The sequence below is a fragment of the Cheilinus undulatus genome, linkage group 18 (genome assembly GCF_018320785.1).
Source record: "Cheilinus undulatus linkage group 18, ASM1832078v1, whole genome shotgun sequence".
In the NCBI taxonomy this organism is placed as follows: Eukaryota; Metazoa; Chordata; class Actinopteri; order Labriformes; family Labridae; genus Cheilinus; species Cheilinus undulatus.
In genome coordinates this window covers 12,415,372-12,439,958 of record NC_054882.1, presented here as the reverse complement: position 1 = coordinate 12,439,958, position 24,587 = coordinate 12,415,372, and the positions used below count along the sequence as shown (strand labels likewise).

Here is a 24,587-nt window from a genome sequence, read left to right as displayed (position 1 = left end):
TGTGTATTTCCTGTGAAGGACACCTGGCTGTATCACCTGACTGTGGCAGCAGGAAGCAGTGCCACCTTTAAGGTGGGAACAGAGTACGAACAGATCATCGGGAAACTGCTGGATGCAGATGGAGATCCAGGTAAGGAGAACAGAGAACAGGCAACGTTGAAGAAAACAGTAGAAATGTCTTTCTTGGAATTTATGCTGAGCTGGATTTAGTGTTGGCTGCACAGTGGTGCAGTGTTTAGTATGGATCGGTGGTTCTCAACCTTGGGGTCAGGACCCCCTTGGGGGTCACGAGCCACTAAGAGGGGTCTCCAGATTCCCTAGAAAAAATAAGAATATTTTTTAAATTCCACTGTTGCCACTTTACACCAATTTCGCCAAATCTTAACCAGTTTTCATATTTTTTCCCACAAATTTTAACACATTTTTGCCATTTAACACTTATTTTTACCATTTTAGATCCTTTCCACCACTTTTTTTCTGCCTGTTTTTGCCACTTATAAACCAATATTTTCTTTCTTTCTTCAAGCCTAAAATTGCCTCTGTTAACCCATTATTGCCACTTTTAATCCCATTTTACCACTTTTTATGCCCAAATTTTCCCATTTTAACCAGATTTCGCTATCTGATATGCCAGTTTTTGCCAGTTTGACCAATTCCTGCCAATATCTGCCTATTTTTTCTTTCTCAGTTAGCCAGTTTAGATCAATTTTTCTTCCCATTTCACCAGATTTCCACCCATTTTTTTCCAATTTAAAGCCTTTCAGCCACTTTTTAATTCCCTTATACCACTATTTATGCTCATTTTTGCCACTTTAACCCATTTTTGCCTTTTTTTCTGTTATCCAATTTCACCACCTTTTCCACATTTTTTTTTTGCCAATATTAACCCATTTTTAAAATTTTTAAGCCATTCTAATTCTTTTTTTAACTAAATAGATTTACATTTTTAAGAAGGCTATATACAAATGATTTAAAAAAGAGATTTGTTTCATTGATAAGAATGGTTATTTTTTCAGGTTAAATATAAAATATGCCTATCACAGCTTAACTTTACAATAGACCATGATTTTGTTGACCTCCATGGGCCCCCAGTTCGGCTGGGCCCCAGAAAGCTTCCCCTTTATGGACGGCCTTGTCTCCACATGACCATTCTTGACTTTGCATGGCGATGTTCAACCACCTTCAGGTACGGCGGGGGTCCCTGGTCTCTGGCACCTTTATTTTGGAGGTCACGGGCTGAAAAGGTTGAGAACCCCTGGTATAGTCAACATTAAAGCAGAATATAACAGGATAACAGATGCAAACAGAAACATGAAGAACATTAAGATCAGGGCGTGTTATTTTTAAATACACAGGCTTAAATGTGATTGTTATAAAGAACTAGACATTAAAGGTCATGTGATTCTTGTGTATATGTTGTCTACAATACTGTAGGTGTCTTTGTAAAGCTTGACTACAGTAGATGAAATATCCTGTATAAATGTAGTAGGTGTATATTTAGCCTTAGTCTAACAAAGGTCTCCTATAAGTGGACCCAAACATCCTCAGTAGCTTTCTTTGTGTTATTCTCATCCTGACGTCTGACCACCTTAATCCACCCTGCAGACAGTGTTTACAGCCTGAGCTCTCCATGTGAGTTTCTGTCAGCTGTTGAGTCACTGCAGCTTTGAAACTCAATCTTTGTGTTTGTGTGCATGTGCATGCGTGGGTTTGCGTGTTTATGTGTATGTGCTTCTTTTCCCAGACTCAGCCCTGTGGAAGAGCGAGGCCTTGAGCTTCTGTAAGGAGGGTCTGCGCTCGCCCCTCACCACGCTGCCCTCTGAAGCTCTGCAGACTGAAGCTCTCAAGCTTTTCAAGGTCAGACTCTCCACCTCTCACCTCTCTGTCTGCCTCCTTTCTTTCCCTCTCTCTGCTCTTCCTTTCATCCTTTCTGTCCTGCTCTCTCTCTCGAGGGTCTGTTTAAGGCATCATCCATCCTACTCCAGTTTGTCCCCGTCCTAGCCCCCATTATCTCCCTTCTACTCCTCAAATGCACTCTGTGGCCCCCCCTTTTCTCTTCCCTGCAGATCAAAGACTGTAGGGCGAGGGCCCGGCTCATTAAAAGTGTGGAAGAGAGATAATGGCCTTGATTATCTGCTCTGATTGAGGCTAACCGTTCCTCTGGTGTGAAAGGAGCCCCTTTAAAGAGGAGACCTGGGAGGTCAGGGCCTTCAGATAGAGGCAGCTATGGATATGGAAGGAGGGGGAGAAAGAAGAGGGTCAGAGCAGCCAGCAGGGACCTTGTAGGAAGATCCTTTTCCTTTCTTTTCAGCTCTCTCGCCCCCTCCTCATGCTTCACAGCCCCGTCCGCTGCAGTCACTGGGATTGAGAGTTGAATGGATCGGCTCTCTCTTTGACCAGCCAGCCTTCAAAAACAGTCCCAAACACGCACACAAAGACGGCCAATGAATGGCAGCAAGGCGCTTTTCAAGTCTGCGCTCTGCTCCACGCCTTTGAAGTTTTAATGAATCTGACAGTACTGATAAAAACTGTTCAACTGGGTCTTTGTCTTCAGCGGTCCATGAGGATGAGAACAAAGGATACTGCAGAAATAATGACACATATCTGACCTCATTTTGGTTTGTTTTTACTTCCTCTGGCCTCAATTTTAGCACTAATGGTTGTTGTGGATGAAACAGAAGAGTTACTGGATCATTTGTGAGTTTCACTGGTATGTTTACAGCTTTGAACAAAAAGCCAGGATAGCTGCTTCACCTTATCACTCCTTTAATGCTACACAGGGCTAATCCCCTCCTGCACAGAGCTTTGACTTCACCACACAAACTCCAGAGTGGAGGATCTAACATCTGGGAAGAAATCACCCAATGTTAAAAAAACAACACAGATTCTGTAGCTTTGTGGTGAATCTAAATAGATCTAATTAGCTTGACTTGGCGCTGCTATGTATGGAAACATACTGACAGGGTGATAAGAGGTGATTTCTGGATATGAGAAACTTTTTTTTGGCCAAATGCAAAAACAAAAACATTTTTAATTCTCAAGCTGCTTTTGTGTCCTGAAATTAGTGAAATAATCAGGAAAAATAATAGATAAATGGCAGCAGACAGAAATTAAACAAGCCTCCTGTATGGTCTGTTTCCACAAAGCGATCCAGTTTGGTTCAGTCTGGATTGGTCCAGTCCACTTCTGTCCTGGGTTAGCTTATTCAACTCTGAGCCGTGTTTCCTCAGCTGATGTCTCTCCAGTCTCTCTCGTTGTGACGGGAAATCCTTCTCTTTTTAAAGACCCAGCTCTTGTGGCTCAGCTCAGTAGAGGTTGGTTTCTCTTCATTTGATACCAGTTTGGCTTTTTAAATGTGGATTAAATAAGGACAAAGGATGGAGGAAAGGAAACTGGTACTCAAACAGCAGCTAGCTACAGTGGCTCATCATTAAAGAGTTGTTTAGTAGAACAGGCTCGAGCAGCTCATCATTCCTTGGTCTCTCCCCTCACAAGGTTTATTCTGTTGATAGTACATCACTGCTTACATTAAAGCATGTTTGAGACTAAATGAGGGTTATTATATGTTAGAGGGGCTTAATCCTAGACTCCTCTAGACTCTGGTCTCCCTTCATCTGCATAGATCACACTAGGAGGTCCTGTTGACTCCTTTTCAGACAGTTTTCAAATGATTATTGCAGCACAACCTCCATATCTGTAGACTAAAATGTCCAGACTTGTTATGGACTGAAATGTTACAATGATATTGTACAGTTTGCTTTGGTTGTGTGAGGGTTTTTAGTGAGCTCTGGTAGATTTTCAGGCTTCAGACTGCTCTGCAGCATAAACCGTATGAGTTTAAAGGCTGCTGTAAATTTTGCTAAGTGTTGTTGGTGTGGGTATTTGTCGCCATCTGCTGGTCATCCACAGGAATTAATCAAATGTTTTATTCTCTGCAGTCCTGTCAGCTCTTCATCAACGTGCTGGTCGAGTCTCCATCCATTGATTACCACACCTCTCTGGCCCAGAACGCTTTGCAAGTGTGCCTGACCCACCCGGAGCTGCAGAATGAGATGTACTGTCAGCTGATCAAGCAGACGAGCAGCCGGACGCCACACAACTACTCCTTGACCCAGGTCAGAGCTGGAGATGAAACACATGCATGTGATGGCCAGAGTGGTGAAAGAGAAAACATGAATCCTCAATTTATTTATTTTATGTTAATTTTTGCAAATGACACAAGAAACAACAACAGAGTGTTATTATCTTAGAAAATATTCAAAGTGTATGCACAAAAAAGACAGAATTAGAGAGTAAAATTAAAGATTTCTCCTCCTTCTGCAGTGCTGGCAGCTGTTGTCTCTGTGTGTGGCTCTGTTTCTCCCTCAACAACATTTCCTCTGGTACCTTAGACAGTACCTGCAGCGTAATGCCGACCCAAGGTGAGATAGCTCCTGAGCATGAAAGGAAAATTTCAACTTGTGATTTTCTGCTGCAGTTCTAATGTTTTTACCCCTGTTACCTGCAGGAGTGAGGTGGGGAAGTATGCGGTCTACTGTCAGAGGTCTGTGGAGCGAACTCTGCAGAACGGGGAGCGGGAGGCCAAACCTTCACGTATGGAGATCGTCTCCATCCTGCTGAGAAACCCGTATCACCATTCACTGCCATTCAGCATCCCGGTGCACTTCATGAACAACACCTACCAGGTAACAGACACAGGAGTACAACTCTTAGTTTAGGGGTTTTACTCATGCTATATCCATTTTTATTGAGGATTTAAAAGAACATGTGAACGGATGAATCCACCATACCATCTGGTCTTCATCAGAAGTAAAATTACCAATAACACTGGCATGCATCCTGCTCAGTTTTTGCAGGAGTAAAATGGCAAGCAGAGCCACTAGTTGAAATGACTAGCTTTTTAAATCTGTGCAGTTTTGTACACTCTAACATGCTTTTAAAATTGTAAAGGAAAGTAAAAACCATCAGTATGTTTTCATACAGTTAGAAGAAAACTAACCATAGTCATGATAGTCCAGCTGAAGTCACACTAGATCAGATCTCTCAAAGTCAGACCGGTATATGTAGATAAGGCAGTTGAAGTTGTTGCCTTTCCAGGGAGAACACAGCTAAAAACCCCCATATGTTTAGATATTCATGGCAATGCATGTTGAATACAATAAAATTAGTTCAGAAGCAATTAACACACAGTAGCATAAATCTGAATATGAGAGAGCAACAGCTTTATGCTATAAAGGAGGAGGCTAGGGTGGAGGAGGTTCAGCTTTACCAGCAGCAGCAGCAGCAGGGTGCATCAGCATTAATACAAGCAGGGATAAATGAGAATGACATCATATTTAAATACTCTGCTGTGTTGAAAGAAAGAGCTGTGATTGGCGGTGGGCGCTGGGAGGTGATAATTAGGATCAGCTGGCGGTCAGCTGATCACTGCTGGGTGTATGACTACAGTGAGCTTCATTTGTAAAAATGCCATTGTTTTTCCAGAGCTGTGAATCCTGTCTCCTAACCCTTGTCATATCTTTTAGTTCTGATTAAACTTCACTCTTAAATGTTAGATTTGATCCGTATTTTGTGTCCTAGGTGGTGGGTTTCGACGGCTCCACCACTGTGGATGAGTTCCTGAACACGCTGAATCAGAGGATCTGTGTGAGAAAGCCTCAGCTGTCCGGCTTTGCCCTCTTTACCGACGATCCATCAGGAAAAGACCTGGAGCACTGCCTGCAGCCATCTGCCAAGGTGAGAGAGCGGGTCACTGAATACGAGAAGATGAGAGAACTCTAGAGACAGATGAGAGAAACTCTAGAGACAGGACAGAGAGTTTAGAGCTGCAGGAATTTACACCATTGTCTCCAGATTAATCATATTTAAGATGGACTGAAACAGATAGTAAAAGACTGTTTTAACAAACTGAGGCTGTTCAGACCTCAGGGATTCAGGGATTTATCATGAAGTCCCGTTTCTTCCTCTTTAATTTTTTTTCTACTCAGCCATCAGAGAGTGGTGCTTCTGATCAAAACAGTGCATTGAAGACATTTGGTTCTTTGCCAAGTATTTGTCAGTGTTAGTCTCTCCTTATCTCTAACCTGCTGACTCAGACAGACTACTAAAATAGTACAACGGATAGTTCAAATTATATGTGACTGCTGTTTGATGTTTGTCTCTTCTGACAGATCTGTGATGTAATATCCAAATGGGAGCAGGCCCTGAAAGAGCTGCATCCTGGGAAAAACGAAGGGACAAGGATCGTCCGTCTAACTTACAAAAGCAGGTGAGATCTCTACTGTCACCGCTTATGCAGGAAAACCTCTTTGATTCCATGCATGCGTTCATTTCCTTTAACAAAAACCTTAGAAAATAAGCCACACAGTAGAAAGGTTAAATGATTTGGGTTCAGATGTTTTTACTTTTTGTTTTTTTTTTATGATTCCCAGCTTCATGGGAACAAATCAAAGCATCCACCAGTTAAATAAGTTAGATGTCATATGTCTCTGTATTTCTGTGTACAGATTGTGCTTCAGGTCTCAGGTGAAAGGAGAGACGGAGCGAGAGCGCCTCCTGCTGGCGTACCAGGTGAATGATGAGGTTCAGCAAGGCCACTTCCCCGTGAACAAAGAGCTGGCTCTGGAAGTGGCTGCACTCATGGCACAGGTACGAATAAACATGTATATGCCCGTTTGTAGATAAAATGCATGTTAAATAAATAATCTGCCTTTTCAATAAGAAAGAGTTATGAATTTATATTTTTTAGAACATCTACTTGATTATGCTTTCCCTGCATGTTATCATATAATGTTTTAGCTAAGTACTTTAGAAATTAATATTACTGACTTTCTTCCCCATCATTATCTGTGGTCCTAAATTGATGATTATGTCCGCTCTTATTAATGCTTTTAAGCTCTTAGTGGGGTAATAAAAGTTTTTTTAATTACTCCTTCTAATTGTCGGTTTTTGTGCTTTAACCCAGGTTGAACACGGTGATCTGGAGAAACCAGCGGCCTCCTCCCCTGCCAGCTCTCCTCAGCATAAATCTCAGCTGATTCTCCTGCAGGCTTTAGAGCGATTTTACCCCAAGCGCTACAAACAGGACTGCAGCTCAGAGCAGCTCAGGTAGAGCAACACTGCTGCTGTACAAATACATTCAAAATCTTACCCTGATTGTTATACAGACATTTATTTAAACTTCTGCATAAAAGACAAACATACAAGAAGCAATTTTCCACCAAAGGAGGAAATAATTGGTGTTTTTAGCAAGTCTGGATGGGCACTAATAGTACTTTTCTACTTTGTGATAGTGGCTCCACTCCTTTAACTTCTCTTAATTTTTAAACATTTTCTTTAAAGCCCAAGTGAAGGAGTTCAAGTATCTCACGGTCTTGTTTATGAGTGAGGGTAGAATGGACTGTGAGATGGACAGGTGAATTGGTGCAGGATCAGCAGCACTGCAGACATTGGACTGTACCACCTTGGTGTAAAAGGAGCTGAGCCTGAAGGCAAAATTCTCAATTTCTGGATCGATTATTCTGCCTTTCACCTGTGGTCATGAGCTTGGGTTAATGACCAAAAAAATGAAATCACAGGTTCAAATGGTCTAAATGAGATTCCTCAGGAGGATGTCTGGGCTCATCCTTAGAGGTATGGTGAGGATTTCGGACATGCGGAGGAAACTCAAGGTAGAGTGGCTGCTTCTTCGTTGAACTGGAAGGAGACCCCAGGGTAGATCCAGGACTCACTGGAGATATTATGTGTCTCATCTGGCCTGGGAACGCCTCTGAAATCCCCCTGGACGAGCTGGAGAATGGTGCTAGATGGATGGATTTTTTACATGGAATCATACCCAGAACTTCTTTTGTCATCCCCTCTTCAGTGATTCCAAGCAAGCTGAGCCGGTACTAGAATATGACGTCAAGCAACTGTCCACCAGGAATCAAACCCCTCTCATTGTCATCTTCCTACAGCTGTATCACAGCCCCTGTACTTTTCAAGTGTTTTCTCAGCTGTCTGTGCAGTAAAGGTTGTCTCCTGTTGTTAACAAAGAGCTGCAGACAGGACACTAGCTACACTTTGGTGTCTCTGCAGTTTTGTTCAGCCCTGCTATGCCGACCCCTCCTGTGCTGAAGACATTTTATCAAAGTATAAACTGTGATAGAAAAACTAAGAGCCTGGTACCGATCTGAGTAGAGTTCAGCAAAGCTGAGCTGGAAATGCCCCAAAATTCTGCAAGATAAAATTGTAGTGAATTTGTGATGGACTAGATTTTGATAAGTGTTCCTTTTCTTTATCAGAGATCTAACTGAGCGTCTGGCCACTAAGTGGTCTATGCTACGTGGGTGCAGTGCATCCGAGTGTGTGAGAATCTACCTAACTGTGGCTCGGAAATGGCCGCTGTTTGGAGCCAAACTCTTCAGTGCCAAGGTGAGAAAAAGGAGACGTCATTTTACTGCTCTTTGTCCATCTGTGGTCTGAGGTCTTGCTAAAAAAGGAACCCTGTCTTTTGAAACCTTTCATCAAGAGTAAGAATAGACTTTCTAGTCCTCTTGAACCCAAACACAGCCATTCATCAGCCTTTAAACACAGGTCAGACCAGTTTGAGCCTCTGAAGAAGAGCCAGACAGGAAGCTGTAATGTTTACGAGGACAGATGACACCTGAGAGTTGACCTTTCTTTATTCGTTCTGTCCACAGCCCGTCCCGCCCTCTCCTGTCGAGCTGAGCCAGGTGTGGCTCGCTGTCAATGAAGATGGACTGTGTGTGCTGGACTATACCATGGTGAGTCCAACAAAAACCTCCTTTAACACTATAGACATAAGTATTTTGTTCCCTTTTCTTTTTCAGAAATAAGGTCAGATCTGAGTAACGTATGTAGAGAACCAGATTCATGAATCACACTTAGTTAATCCACTTATTTTCCAAAGATGCCAAATTTAAACAAAAGGGAAGGAAAAGCACAATGAACCAGTACAAAAAGGTAAAAAAACAAAAAAAACAAAAACAAAAAACAATGTTAATGCTCTATGGCTTAGCACGTTCTCTCTACTGAAGGCATAAAAACCCCAAAATAAATAATAAAATAAAGGAGTATTTCTTTTTTTTCTGCTGCTCAGCTTGTCAGCTACCCCTGTAGAGATCTGTTGACCCTCTGGTCAGAAATAATTTTATTCTGTGATATTTTGAACATCAGAAATCTACAGGAAAACTGAATGAAAGTTCTCAGAAAGGTAGAGAAAAATTTCAAAAAGTCTCCGGAAGTTTTTCCACTCCCCTCTATCCCTGAGCTTTTCTTCAACAGAGCAGAAAACGAGATCAATAAATCTGTGCTCCATTCTAAGATCATTATCATATTCTCAGTGTGGCTGATGTTAGCTGCTCTTCTCATCTCTCACAGAGCATTCTTTTATTTTCAGCACACGCTTCTCTCGTGCCCCTTCCAGTCTGTGATCACCTTTGGTGGTTGCCGTGACGATTTCATGGTGGTCTCAAGCCAGCAGAGGGAGCCAGGGGTCGGGAAGAAGAGCGTGGAGAAGCTGGTCTTTGCAATGGCTAAACCAAAGGTATGTTTCATTGGGAGATCAGAGCAGATTTTCTGTTAGAGTGAGTTTGTTTTTTTCTGATTTACCGGGGTTCACAAACATCTGTACTTGTGACTCAGAGGTAGTTATGCCGCTATAAAGTGTACACGAAGTTATATCACAGTTAGAAACAGGATTAAAGAAGAATGAACTGATATGAGTGGAAAAATACTAATCTACCTACTGGGTCAGCTGTTTTTATTGAGACTGAGGGGAAACTAGTTTGGTAAGGAATAAAAATGTAACAGCTGAAAGTAATGGATTACCAGCTGGAAACGTTGTTTAAAAGTCAATTAAAGGTGCTAGTGGTTGGCATGGTTTGCTAAAGAACAGGGGTCAGCATAAAATACAATGTTGATAAGCACTACTAAGCATCGAATTTGCTGGATCTTCAACTAAGCACCACTGATGCTCAGAAACATGACCAAACTTAAAGAAAGAAAAAATATTTCTAGTTACATCCAATTTCATAGTGTCAAATCATCTCCAACTTAAAATAGATTCAGATTAAACAACTTTAGCCCTCAGCTAACCTCTCAGTATAGGTCGTAGGCTATAGCTAATCTATGATTGAACTGAAATAAAGTCTAAGAAGTAGATGTGAAACATGATTCACTTTTTTTAATGACGTTACATAGATACAGAGGCTGAAGACTGATTTTTGATGTGTGGATTAAAGCAATGGGTTGAGGGTCCAAATAGATCTTTTAGCCCTGAGGAGTCCACAATCATGTTGTTTTTCTCTGTTTCTGTCACATGATAGCATGAAAACAAATCCACATTTGGCATTGCAATCACTTTGTGTACTAAGTTTGAATTTTAAGCTGATGATGTATATTACAACAGGAAATATGATCATTTGAATTATAAAAAAAATAGTTTTACACATAGATGACAGTGCTCTGTACAGCAGTGGTTCTCAGCTGATCCAGCAATAGGACCCACCGCCTACTTTGATATGAAGTAGGGACCCACATTTCTGATTTTAGTTAAATTAATTCAACTGAAATGTAGAAATTTGGACAAAGAGACCGGCTAACACTTTGGGAGGACATGCATGCAAACTTTTAATTTCACAGTTTTACCATCGTAACACATTTTGGTTGTTTTTTTTAAGGTGACATTTATTAATTATCGTATGAAAACTAACTTTCTTGAAGATATTTTTCTAATCCAAGATAACAGGATAAATATGTCAAGAAAACAATCAGAATTTAATATTTTTCCTGCAAAATAAAGTATATGGATAGATGTCTGCCTGGGGCTTCAATATCAGAGATAGTTTGCCTTTTTTCTCATTTTTTCCTGAAACCAGTCCGACCCACTTTTGGGTCCCGATCCACCAGTTGAAAACCAATGCTCTACAGTACAGCACTGGTACTGATAATTCTTTCATAATAGTGTCATTTTGTCATTTTTTTAAAAGAAAAAATAAACTCCTTTTTTACTGTCTATCATTCATCCTGTAAAAATCTGGTTCATGTCATTTAATTCTCTTTATAATTGTGTTCATTAGCTAGTGTACAGAGGGAAGACCTAAAGGGAGATAATTGCCAGTGCGTATATAATTGTATTTTCTGCATATATTTTGATTCTAGCTCACTTAAGTTTCCCTTTCTGTTTGATTTGCACAGTTTGGGAATCCACTTCCCACTGTCAACTTCCCAGTGAAAAACTGCAACCTAAATTTCTGATTTTTTTTGACCAATCAAATTTATCTTATGAAAAATATCCAAGTTTCAACTTAAAAAATGCAAAACATGCCACAAATCAAAGATGAGAGGCAAAAACAACGCTTGTTTTGAAAGAGTTTTATTGACATTTTTGACACAATTTTGTTTCCAGGAAGACATTCGCAACCCACTGAAAAGGGTTCCGCCACTCACTTTTGCGTCCCGACCCACCAGTTGAGAACCACTGCCCTACACTCTTAAAATACAAAAAGTGCCCTATTATTCTCTGTACATGTTTTTTACTTGGACATTGATTAGTGGACATTAGTGAATACCTAAAGATACATATGTATTTAATGGAAAAATATCAATTTTTAGCTTGATATGTGAAATTTTACCATTTTTATCTGTGCTTTAACAACATTTTCTAAATTTCTAACCCCTAAAATTACAACTTCATTATTTTTCATATGTAGATTTTTAAAATATCATTTTTAAAAATATATTTCGATTATTTGTGTTTTTAAGGTCTTACATGCAGTGCAGTTACTTAAACTTTAAAAAGTTTATATATATATATATATATATATATATATATATAGTTGATTGTGCTGAAAAAATGATACCATACATGAGCATAGTAAGCATTTCTAAATAGTTTGTATTGTCAAAAGAAAAAAGTATTAACAAAAGAGCAAAAATACCGTTGGACTTCTGAGGGTTAAAGGGACAAATGATTTAAATTTTTTAGCTTAAAGTAGAGCTTAAAATTTAAAGCTTAAGAACAGTACCAGCGCAAAATAAAGGTTATCTTGTCAGTTTAGGTACTTTTTGATACACTAAAAAAATTCCAGGCTAATTTATTCATATAAGAGTACATTAATTCACAGGAGAACATGCTTCAAAGCACCGATTCATAATAAATGTTATCACAGGACACTAAACAAAAGAAGCAGTCTAGACTGGACTCTTTGTTATCATATTGACAAAGACCCAACATTTATTGATTATTCATTTTTATGTGATTAGTAATTATCCATATAATATTGTTATCAGCAGATGACATCTTAAACATTTATTATTGGCCTCAGTATGTATATCTGCCTATATTTACTGAATATTTTTTTAAAATTGGGTATAAATACAGTAGTAGTATCATATTTCAATACTGTAGTAATATTAGATAAATACTGTAGTAATATTAGATATAAACACTGTATTAATATTAGATATAAATCTTGTAGTAATATTAGATGTGGCTGTGGGGGTTTTCGGGACTGTAGCTCTGAACCATCGGCTGCTGAAACATGAATCTGAGTGTGGTTGAGATGGATTTATATGGTAGGTGTTGGAGGTATTATAAAAATCCTCTAAAGATAAAAAAAAAATAAAGATTGATTGGTATTTACTTGTTCTTAAAAACCAGAACTAATGGAGGAAACAGACTGTTTCTCTGATAATTTATGATCTGAGTCTCTCTGGAGCTCTTAGCCAGCGTTGTGTTTCTGCTGTGGCTGAAGCTAATGAGAGGACCGTAGGAGATCAGTTTGGTCTCTCAGCTTGACTCTGGGCCTCCTGCTCCCTGTGATCAAATGAAACACAATCATATTGCGGTGTTAAAGCCATTACTCCCTCTCTGACCCTGTCTCAGATCCTGGAGGTGACTCTGCTCATGGCCAGCTACATGAACCACTGGAACCCCAACCTCCCGTCTGCAGCGCACCAGCAGCCACTCGGCCACTGGGAGGGAGACAGCCGACACTTTCCTGCTATGAACTATACCACCAAGGGCCCCACACTACTGTGAAGAGAGACGAAGACTGTTAAAGTACAGGGAGGCCTGTTGACAGCAGAGACCTTTAGTCTGCAGTACAGAGCCAGGACTAGAAGATCAGTCTATGACATGAAGATGAGATTTAGAGAGGTCTGGATCAGTCTTCTTAGACTATCTATTTCTGCAACAACAGAGTATTTGAACTCTGCTCTATGTAGATGTAAGATCATGCTCTAGTTCCTGTTGATTGGACGTTGGAGTACATCTTTAACTGTAGCAGTGGTCTGAGGATGTGTTTTCACCTGCAGAGAGATCCTTATAGTCAAATCTACATGTTTTTCCAGTTTTTCAGACTTTCCCCTCAGTCAATCAGAGATTTTCCTTCTGATAAAGGCCTCTGACTGGAACAGTGATGTGTATTTACCATGGATGATCCCTCTAAGCCCAGGTCACACCAAAATATTCACAACAAAACCAGGTTTAGGTGTTTCAGGGAAGGGTTGAAATTGTGAACTGAGCTAAAGGCCAGATATTTGTGGCCTGAAGCTCACAGCATATGGTGGTTAGCCTCCTGAATAGTCTGTTGAAACACCCGCTGACAGCAGTCGCTCCTCTGTTGACAGCGGTATGAACTGAGCAGAGTTTAAGGTTCCAGCTTGTCTCCTCACAAACCTTCAGTCTGATCTGGGCTTCACTAAAAAGTCTCTGTTTGTTTACGGTACGCTGCAAAGAGAAGGGATTGTCATGGTCCGTGATACTTCACTTATATAGATTTTAGTAAATTAACTGCTAATAACTCTAACTTAGAGATGCTTCTAACCATTGTTCTCACCATAGAGTAAATCTAAGAGTTATTTTATCAAGTCATTGAAAATAGAAGAAAAGGTCTATTGTAGATTTTGGAGCCCAACTAGGGAAACAATAACAGATTTAATATTGTAGGAACACACAAATACACCCTTGATAGCTGGAACCAATCATGGTTCTAGCAATAGAAGTACTCATTAAAAGAGCATTAGGCTAATATTTAAAGAACCTTTGTAATCAATTTCTATTGTGCTTAATAAAGATATTCATATTTAGCTTACATATGTAGGCCAGAGAAGGCCAAATTAAAGTGAGGAGTCTGAATAGTGGCCCAAACTTCCTATAAACATACAGAATCTGAGGTATGGAGGGAAACAAGGGTACGTAAAGATGTTAATGCTAAGCTCAAGTATCGGTACTGGCTGGTTTTTGGGTTCACACAAAACTAAATTAATTTCAGTTTTGAATTATAAATCCTAAACTGACTTTATTTTTCATGGTTGAAAACATTTAAAGAAAACATTGAGAAAAGTTTGGTTTTTCATGTTCCATTTAAAAAAAGGGGGAAAATCAAATAATTAGAACACAAACAACAAAAAGTCAGAGGATCTTAATTGTTAATAAAACATCTCTAGAACTGTTCTCCTGTAATAATAATCATAATAGTAATAAAAATAATAATAATAAGAAGAGAATATCAGGGTTGTCTCTGACATTGAGCTCTGTGTGGTTCTCTGCCACTTCAGACAGTAAAAAGACACCTACAGAGCCAGTTTAGCCTTTTTCAGAAATATTTATGTCTACATTAGTCAAACAGCAATGGTAGATCTGCATGACCATTTTTGACCATTTTTTTCTCTGTGATTTTCAAAATAAAAGCTCAGTCTGTTTTGATTTTCAAAATGGAAAATGGAATTTAAACAACTTTAAAGCTTTTGCTCATCTTTAATAGACCATGAAAAGTAAAATTACTTTGTGCTATAACTCGATTTTTTTAATTTGACGTAAAAAAAAAAAAAGAAACAACTGCACATTTTTACTATTTTATTATCCGTTTCAGAACCGTGAATCCCAAGACCAAAGACCAAAAGACCCCCTGACCATAAGACCTGGGTAAAAATTCACCTGTAAAATTAGTGTAAATTTCTTTAAATAAATGCTGCATATACATCAACCTTTTTTTTATAAATAACAAACAAATAAATGGAAAAACTACCAAGAACAAGACAAGCTGAAGAGCTTCTAGTTTGTTTATATGACTTGAATAATTTTGGATCAAACCACTGTCTCTCTCCTGTCCATACTAGTTATTTATTTCCTGTCAGACTTCTTTTCTTACCTTAGATGGTTTTCCACCAGTGAAAAAAACATTAATTTTTCTTTCTGTAGCAGAGTAATTTAAGAGGTTATGTGTTAGGATGTTTGAGAGGTTGTGTCTTTTTGTGTTGCCTGTATGTGTGCTCCTAAATAAACGGTACAGTCTGGTTTTATCTGTGATGTTGGATATTCATTCATTCATTCATTTATTTATTTATTTATTTATCACAGGGGACCATGAACGGTATGTTAATGTGCCAGAATGCAGCCATGCTCATTTCCATCAGTTTCCACCCTGGCAGCTTGATGGTTTACATATAAAAGTGTGTATCAAGCATGCACATAATAAAACAAAAAATACCTAAAATCAGACAACACCAAGAGACATCAGTTGTGTATTGCAAATGATAATGAATTAACATACAGATGTGTTTATGCATGCATTATTGCACAGGGATAGCATTCATGAGTGTATCTATGTATGTAACTGCACAGAAGATGTATATAATTATATGTCAGTATGTATGCATAGAGATAATGAAATATTTAAACATGATCACAATTCTGGTTTGTCCTGAGCCACGCTTTCAGATGGCCCTTAAAACTTTTAAAGCTGGAGTGTTCCCTGACTTAGTGTGGTAAACTGTGCTCCCTTTAAAGATGTGTCATTTAGACCAAAGGTGGATCATCTCTTAGTACTCTCAAACAGTGGTCAGTCTGATCGAAGACTCTCTGATTGTTCAGTGGAGGCAGTGCTAGCCCATGTAGGACTTTATATGTCAGACAGGCAATTTACATTATTTAACATTTTCAAAGCTCAAGCGCTTGTACGATTGGAGGATATTACAGTGGCGATCCAGAAGGGATTCTTGTCTTATATTAAAGCCATTTAATCTTTTAAGAATCTAGAAGTGTAAAACTATGACTACTGAGTGTACACCTCTACAAAACAGTACTTCTTAATGCTGCTTTACTTTTTAAGAGTAGTTTAGGATATATGTTATTATAGATTCTTATTTATGTGTTGAAAAGTTTCTTCCACATTGATCCCTCTAAGTTTAAATTGTGTCCCTTCTTTTGCTTTTATATCTCTTAATTTTTATTCTAAGTCACTTTGAAAAAGTTTAGTTCTGCTTCAAAGCTGGAAAAACTCAGAAAAGACAACCATTGTATTCCCTGCCTTTTCTCAATTGTCATGTTTTATATTGACATTTTTTAACATATACGCATCAAAAAACTGTTCAAGCAAAAGCAGTCAATGTCATATCCTCTGCACAAACACTAACGCTGCTTCTTCACACCATGATCCTGAAAAATGTCTTCTCTCATTCAACAAATCCTAAAGGTACACACTGGCCTTCGCCCTGCACAGTCTTGACTTTTTAAAAGCTTCTGGAGTTGAAGCGGTTCTGCTTTTTCTTATCTGGGGGGGTCAGAGTGGTAATGGCGTTTTCCTGCCAAATAGAAGCAGTAAATTCATGTTTTTAAGAGCTCGTCTCAAGCTCTTGTTGTTCCATGGCTCATTATAAGGCTCGCTGCTGAATTTCTGCATGCCTTCATCGCTCATCAAATAAGAAAATAACTTCTGTAGTTTTCCATGCTGCAGCGTGACTTTATAAATCAGATTGAATTTAGAGTTAAATATTCCAGTGCTGATGAATTAGAGCGCATTTAGCTTGTATTTTTGTAGATCCAGAATGGTTTTTACAGGCTGGCTGTGTTTTTATGTACGCAACATGAATTATGACAGAGGCAGGAGTTAGAATGCTAAATTTAACTGTAACAGGGTGTGTAGAATCATAAAAACACCGTGTTCTTAGTCCAGGTATATGTTTGCTTATTAAAAAATGTTTCATTATTTCATCTTTAAATTTGGACATTTATGATTGTAATACATTTTTAAGGCTGCAAACAGATTTTATTTCATACTTGATAGTGTTGCAATAACAACATTCTTTAAACGGATACTTTATTCTGATTGGTTGCAGTGTCTGCATTTAATCAGATAATTCTCAGACAGCAAAATTATTAGTGCAATGCTTCAAGAAAAAGTGTCAGCATATCTGGTATCATTGAGGTCAGAATAGTTATTACATAGTTATTATTGACAAATACACACAAGACCATGATAGTATTGTAGTTTCTCAGTGTGGAGTTGAGTTTAGACATGACTGGGTGAATAAATAGAGCCATCTGTGTCATCATATTAGCATAGCATGTGTTTATTTTGTCGTCAGCCCTTTCAGCTGTCACATGTCTGTGTGAGGTTTAAAATGTCCAACAAGCTAAGTAGTGGAAAATACAGATACTCTATTTGACTACAGTCAAAGTTTGTCAGCAGGGCAGGTGACAACGATCCTCACTGGACTCATCTCTGGTGGGGATGAGTCCGCCTACTGGTGAACCATCTGGTGACCTGGAGCAGCCAGAACAACCTGGAGCTCAGTGCTCTGAAGACAGTGGAGATGGTCGTAGACTTCAGGAAAAATGCTGCCCCCATAACCATCTGTGACTCCCCAGTTTTCACTGTGGGCTCTTTCTGCAGCCTGAGGACCTCCATCACCCAGGACCTCAAGAGGGAGCTAAACTGATATCATCTCCCTCGTCAGAAAAGCCCAGCAGAGGATGTACTTCCTGCGGCAGCTGAAGAATTTCAACCAGGCAAAGTCGGAGATGGTGCATTTCTACACCACCGTCATCAAATCCTCCATTACTGTACTCCCCTAGGACTCTGATGAGACCTGTACACCTCCAGGACTCTGAATAGACCTGTACACCTCCAGGACTCTGAGGAGACCTGTACACCTACAGGTCTCTGCAGAGACCTGACCTCCTCCAGGACTCTGAGGAGACATGTATACCCCTCAGGACTCTGAGGAAATCTGTACCTCTTTAGGACTCAGTTGACACCCATACACTCATGGGATTCTGAGTAGACCTGTACTTCTCCAAGACTATGAGGAGACCTGTATACCTCCAGGACTCAGAGGAGACCCATACACTTCTGGGACTCTGAGTGGACCTGTTCACCTCTGGGAGTTGTGGCATGCAGGGAAATTTGCAGCAAAACCTTCTCTAACTGGTCATGGACTTTTTGAGGCCCTCCCTTCTGTACCATGAACAGTACAGTAATCTGACCCCCCCCCCCGACCCTCAGTGAACCTCAGAACCAGCAGACAGAATAATACATGCTTAAGCAGACTCTATGAGTCATTAAATCACATCAGATTTGATCTCTTCTATTGGTAAGTGTGAGTTACACTCCTTTAGAAAACTGCTCTATAACCTAATCACCAGTGAACCTGGACATCTGTATGGTTTCTCCTTTTGTACGCTTTTGTGATGTTTATATTTTCATTTTGTTGCTGTGTTTTTCTATAATAATCTTTTTCAGTTTCTAGTCTCTTAATATTTTATTCTCCCTGTATGCTATTTGTTTTAAACAGAACACCAGGTCAGCATCCTAGTATGCGAAAATGTACTTGGTAATAAATCCTGATTCTGATTCTAAATACAGAGATAAACTTTCTTATTTTAGTTTTTAGATCATTGTCCATTCCTCACTGTAACTTCTCCTCATTCCTCTGACAGACCACAGTTCAACATGCAGGCTCTTAACCTCTTACATAAGTTTAGTCTTGTAATGTTTTACTGTGGTGGAGGGGCCCCTGTAATCATCCTGTTAACTGTTTTTTCCACCTCCTGTTGTGATGTATCTTAGCCTGCTTTAAATAAAGGCCTCCTAAAAATCAGTTTTAAAACAGGGTCACATGTCAAAGTAGAACAGCATGTTTTAGGACATGAGTAAGAATGAAACTGGCTGAGATGTTCCATTGATCCTGATCTCTGTTAGTGACATTCTCACTATGGGGTTTTATACATTTGACCTCTGAAGAAGAAGAAGAGAGATGTCTTGAAAACATGAGAGTTCCAGTCTCCCAGAGGAGATTTTTCTTTCAATTTGGCCACTGGTAAAAACATGAAAAATGATTAAGTCTGATATTCATATGGTTGTTGAAGCTTATTCTTTTAAATACTTGTAATCAGAGGTACACCAATATCATATATTACTAGTGAGCAGGCCACATTTTTTCATCTTCTAGATGAGCATTACTGGACCCAGTGTTGGGAACCAGTGCTTTAGGTCAGGGGTCAGCAGCTACATTTCTACATGAGCTAAATTTTTCTTTGCAGATGCTTTTGGGGGTTGGAGTTACTGTACTATATTGTATTATAATTAGTATTTTCTTTCAAAATGTAAGTAAATTTTACACATTAACAGTGAGATCGATCTCTCTTGTCTACACTGCAGCAAGGGGGCTATTTAAAAGTTTTAAAGACATATTTCTGGGGCTGCCATGTTTGTCCATCACTGGGTCTTAGGCTTATTTGCTGCATCTATTCTCAGTCAGGGTTTGAACAGACTCTATGAGTCATATTAAAGCACACCAGATTTGATCTCTTCTGTTTATAACTGCACACTGTGTGTGTATAATCCTTTAGAAAACTGCACTATAACCCAATCACCAGTGAACCTGCACATCTTTACAGTTTCTCCTTTTTAGCACCATTGCACAAACATTTGTGATTTTATTTTATATTTTCATTTTCATTCATTTTTTCAATCTTTCTAAGTTTGAAGCCTCTTCATATTTTATATTAGACTGATTAGGCTGATTTGCTGCATCCTGATTGGTTTTGTTTTGATTCTTAGTCAGGGAAAACTGCACTCTCAAAGAAACTGATGGAAAGTTGGCACAGAAAAGTGCAGATTTAATCAGGAATGTACTGATTAGTATGTTCTTAAAATACATCATATTTACTAATAATGGCTGACAAAGGACACCCTATAAAACATCTTTTCCCCCTCCTAACAGCTTCAGAATTGACTCATCTCTTGGATGATGAGCTCTGCTTTAGATCAGATATTTTTATGCTTTAAATTTAAAGTCCTAGTTTTGCTAGTTGCATGTCTGTTATTGATCATAATTTTATTTTTTTTTCTTAACTCTGCTAAGCACTATGAATGATCCTCCATAGATAAATAGTTGACTTTGTTTTAAATACAATGGAAATTGAACCCTTTTCTTTTTTGTCTCCCTAAAAGCTGCAAAATCCTGTCACAGTGAAAGAGCTGTTCAGTAGACATGAGTGTGGATAAGGTCAAAGTTTAACTCAAAATACATATTTAAGAAAATAAAATGACCTTTGTGCTCATTATGTGATTGTTTGCTGTATTGACTAATGGCAGGGGTCAGAGTTCATGTTTTTTTGTTTACAATATTCCAACAGTTCGTGGCTCTGGGTAATGGGAGGGTGAGGAGAACAAGCAGTTCTCCGCTGGTAATTGATTCCATATTAGCCTAGCCTAGCTTAGCCTGAGTGAGCACACGGAGAGCTAACACTGCGCCTTCACCAGCGTGGGCTGCCTGAGGAGAAGCCGGGGAGACGAGACGAGACACCAGCAGAGACCAGCGGACAGCTTCGGAGACCAGCAGGAACAGCACAGGTTGGCTGCTGTCTGACTGTTTACATGCTGATAGTGAATTAAAGCTGGGCTGCTTTTAAAGTTCACTCCTCTAACGGTCTGCTGCTCTGTGTTAACTTTAGTAGGGAACCTGAAACAGTCAACATGACAGCCACAAAGCCACGGAGCATGCTTAGAGAGGCTTCGCATCAGATTATAGCCGGAGGATCCGCCGGTGAGTCCAACTTTTGTTTTATTTTAACTTCTAACCTATTACACATTAGTTTTAAAGAGCTCTCAGCTAAATTTTACGACACGGTTAAAGTGTTAGGGTAAACCAGGTAACGCCTCATTCAGATAGTTTCCCACGAGTCCGAGACAAACCCAGCCAGAGCTCCACGACCAGAGAAACGAGTATTAAGGAGAATTAACGACTAATAACGAACATTCATCCAGCAGCGCGTCGGTCTGAGCACATAAGCCAAAGATGTTGCATGTGTCACCAAGATAGCTCTCTCCTTTCTCACGTGTGAGATCCTCTCACTCTGAACACGGAAGCGCCCCTGGGTAAGGAAAGCTGCTGCTGCGCATGCGCACAGCTGTTTGTGGCCGAACAGGAATGTCATTCAGTCTATGCTTTTTCTGAGTTGTATTTACCATTAAAAAACATTCAGTTCATTTAACACACGTTATTTGTCCCCAGGGGGGAATTCAAGGCACTTATTAAAGAATAAGGAGCAGAAACAGGAGTCAGTAGACAGAACAACTCAGGCAAAGGTCTTTCAAAAATCACTATTAAGGATATATAAAATGTATTTAAGAATAAAAAAGTTCAAAATATTTATAAAGTCTTTGTATGTATATGAGCAAAATATAAACAGATGTTTTTTAAATACAGCTCTCAGAGATTTGACCAATATCAGTAGTTAAAAATGTGAACCAAGCTGTAAAATTAGAATAAAAATGAGAGATAATAATGGTTGTAGGGAAAATAATACCAAGATTACAATGGGAAATAAAAATATAAGCAAGGGTGTATGAAACGAACTAATACTGAGTGGCTATAGTGCAGTAAAGACCAAAAATACACCATGGTCAGTAAACTAGTTTCTGGTAGTTTTGGCTTCACTTTGGGCAGGTGACAAAGAAATCAGTATCTCCATAAAGCTTCTCAGCAGATGGAGGCATGAAGGACTCTTATCTCCTGGTAGACAGCTGACAGTGTTGACTCTGTGGATCAACAGATAACATGGCACCCCAAACCATCACTGACTGTGGAGACCAGAAACACAGTCATTTTCCGTGAATATGTTCAGATAGAACCTCTGAGAACAGCCTGTCCTTTCAGCAGTGACCTTCTGTGGCTTGCTCTCTTGACGGTGTCGATGATTGTTCTCCAAACAGTAGTCATATGAGATGTCTTCCTCATGATTGTGGCTGTGTGAACAGATCCATAGTCAAAGAATAAAGGCTCGGGAAGGCTTTGCAAATTAGATTTTTACCACATTATTCTAAAGTTTTAATATAGTTGATTTGAGATTTTTTGTGACCTGTAAGCTGGAATCACCTGCACATCCAAGTCAGTGACAATTATGGCTTAGTTTGTTTAATATCATATTTGATAATAAGTGAAAGGGCTTTAATTAAAAAGTGGAGAACAGGAAATCTATTTTCTCTCTGAAATTAATGTTAATAAGTTTAATGTTAATAAATAAGTTGTTAATAGGTCGATAAGATGACAACTTCAGTCTCCTTAACTTGGGAAAAATCTCAGTAAAGTAGTTTAGTATATGTAGGACGTATCTCACAACTCTATTTTAGTCTTTTTGCTGAATAATAAACCTGTAAACCAGTTTGATCCGGGTAGTGATTGAAGGGTCCTGTGACTTCAGCAGAGTGCTCACTGCTGCCACCTAGAGTTGAAATGAATAAGGTCGCTCTTAAGTAAGTACGGAATTTGGCCACTGGTGGCAGCAGTGAGCACACTGCGGCTTTGCAGTTTCCCAGTTGATAATCGAGGAAGATATTCGGCGCCATATTTAAATGTCTGTTTGGGTTTTTAATTTACTGTCACCTCCTCTGTAGTCGAAGAAAACATGTTTTGAAACTGTGAACTCGGCTGACATCGGTTTTGTTCTTCACCTACGTCGCCAAAACATTACCTTCTACCCGGTGAGTTAATGTTTTCTGTATAATACTGTTAAAGCCCGGGAAGCTGGCATGTTTACGGAGACGCTGCTTTGATATGATTAGCATAATGTCAGCAACATGTCTGACAAGGGTTAGCCTCGAGATTTATACAGGGATGTTTTAATCTGTGAAAACAAGTCATAACATGAATTTTAAAAGTGTAATGTTTTTAGTAAACCAAGTGTACACTATTGAATCGACATTTTGATTGGCTGTAGAAAAAATTAGTGACCTCATAGAATATGCTGTTAAGCTAATTTTGAAGACGTCGGTGACGGTGTTACGCTTTCAAGAGTGACCGTGTTAATTGGTGTTTGGCGGCCAAATGCGACAGTAGTAAAAGCGCTAGGTGCTCAAACAAATGCTTCTCTTTTCTATATTCATAATGTTAAATATACACTCAAATATATTTAGATAATGAAAATTAATGATCGAGATTTGCAGGGGCACTTTTTTAGTCAACATCCGTGTTTTACTACTACTACGACAGTCACAGCCGCTTTCTGCTGAAAGTCGCCAGGTAGCACGGTCACATTTTCAACTACAACACTAGTGTACATGCACCACAAAGGCATTTTTGCATGTGTTAGTAGCAGAAGAGGAAAAACTTAAGTAGAAGTAAACATGCTGATCTATAAATCCACTCAAGTAAAAGTAAACGGTCATTTAAAGTTTACTTAAAGTATTGAGTAGCTACTTCTGAAACCCAAGGGACTGTACAGTGAAAGATGACCTTTCTTTAATGTGCAATAACTGCAGGAAAATATAAATTTTCACTCAAGTTGTGTATTATAAGGTGTGACTTAACCTATAGTAAAATACAACAGCTCCCAAATGTGGGATCATTCTCACTCTTTGTGCTACTGTCTGTCATGTGTTGTCAAAGTCAAACTACGGGTCATTTTCTTGTTGGCAAAAAGCTTAGACCTCCTTATTTTTGCTTTTAGTGTTTATTATATCTACTCAGTATTTATTGCTTTTTGAAATGTAGTTACGTACAATACTCCCCAAAATATACTTATGTAAAAATTAAACGTAATGATTTGAAAAAGCGCAAGTAAACAACTAATATATTATATGAATATGAAAAATATAGATGAACAACTGAATCTAAAGAACTGTGCGGAAAAAGAATGAGAAAGATCATAGAAGCACATACATTGAGCCTAATACACTATAGCAGTGGTTCTCAAATGGTGTGGTAAGGTACACTGGTGTGCCTTGAACCAATTCTTGGTGTGCCATAGGAATTTGTACCGCCACATGTAATTGCTATGATTATACAATAACAGAAACAGAAGAACAAATGACAACAGAATCACACAGATGAAGTTAGACGTAGAATAAAGGAGGAGCTGGGGTGGAGGAGGGTTGTAAAAAGCAGCTGGCTGGGGGAGCAGCAAGGCGTAAACAGGCTTTAGATATGGCAGCATGAGTCAGTTTACCAGTAGCCTGCCTAGAGTGCATCAGCTTGCCATCAGCTGATGATTTTTGTTAGATCAGCTGAGCTCAATTATATGGCAGCGCCTGACTTTATGGTCTCCCTGAACTATCACTATATGCCCGATTTAGTGTAACACAGAAGAGGCTATTTTGTAAAGATATGGTTGTGGTGTGCCTTGAAATTTTGCCTTGAGCGTTGGTGTGCCTTGGGCAAAGACAGATTGAAAACCACTGCAATATAGTATGATAGGATATATTAGCAGAAAGAAAACAAACAACATCATGAAAACAAGGGTATGCTGGTTAGTTAGTTAGTTTGTTTGTTAGTTATTATTATTACATTATTCTAAC

General features: G+C 39.1%; 2 protein-coding genes across 2 annotated transcripts in view; both read left to right on the top strand.

Moving 5' to 3' along the window:
• The window catches only part of plekhh1 (pleckstrin homology domain containing, family H (with MyTH4 domain) member 1), a 50,407-nt gene extending 35,110 nt beyond the window's left edge, over positions 1-15,297 (top strand). The window contains exons 18-30 of the mRNA XM_041813145.1: positions 19-130; positions 1,745-1,857; positions 3,939-4,115; positions 4,324-4,421; positions 4,508-4,685; positions 5,581-5,736; positions 6,171-6,268; positions 6,507-6,648; positions 6,965-7,107; positions 8,283-8,412; positions 8,682-8,765; positions 9,401-9,547; positions 12,890-15,297. Coding sequence (XP_041669079.1) covers positions 19-130; positions 1,745-1,857; positions 3,939-4,115; positions 4,324-4,421; positions 4,508-4,685; positions 5,581-5,736; positions 6,171-6,268; positions 6,507-6,648; positions 6,965-7,107; positions 8,283-8,412; positions 8,682-8,765; positions 9,401-9,547; positions 12,890-13,045 — 1,734 coding nt within the window. The 3' untranslated portion in view covers positions 13,046-15,297. The remainder of the gene's footprint in view (positions 1-18; positions 131-1,744; positions 1,858-3,938; positions 4,116-4,323; positions 4,422-4,507; positions 4,686-5,580; positions 5,737-6,170; positions 6,269-6,506; positions 6,649-6,964; positions 7,108-8,282; positions 8,413-8,681; positions 8,766-9,400; positions 9,548-12,889) is intronic.
• Positions 15,298-20,539: 5,242 nt separating this feature from the next.
• The window catches only part of slc25a21 (solute carrier family 25 member 21), a 189,870-nt gene continuing 185,822 nt past the window's right edge, over positions 20,540-24,587 (top strand). The window contains exons 1-2 of the mRNA XM_041812631.1: positions 20,540-20,645; positions 20,747-20,838. Coding sequence (XP_041668565.1) covers positions 20,769-20,838 — 70 coding nt within the window. The 5' untranslated portion in view covers positions 20,540-20,645; positions 20,747-20,768. The remainder of the gene's footprint in view (positions 20,646-20,746; positions 20,839-24,587) is intronic.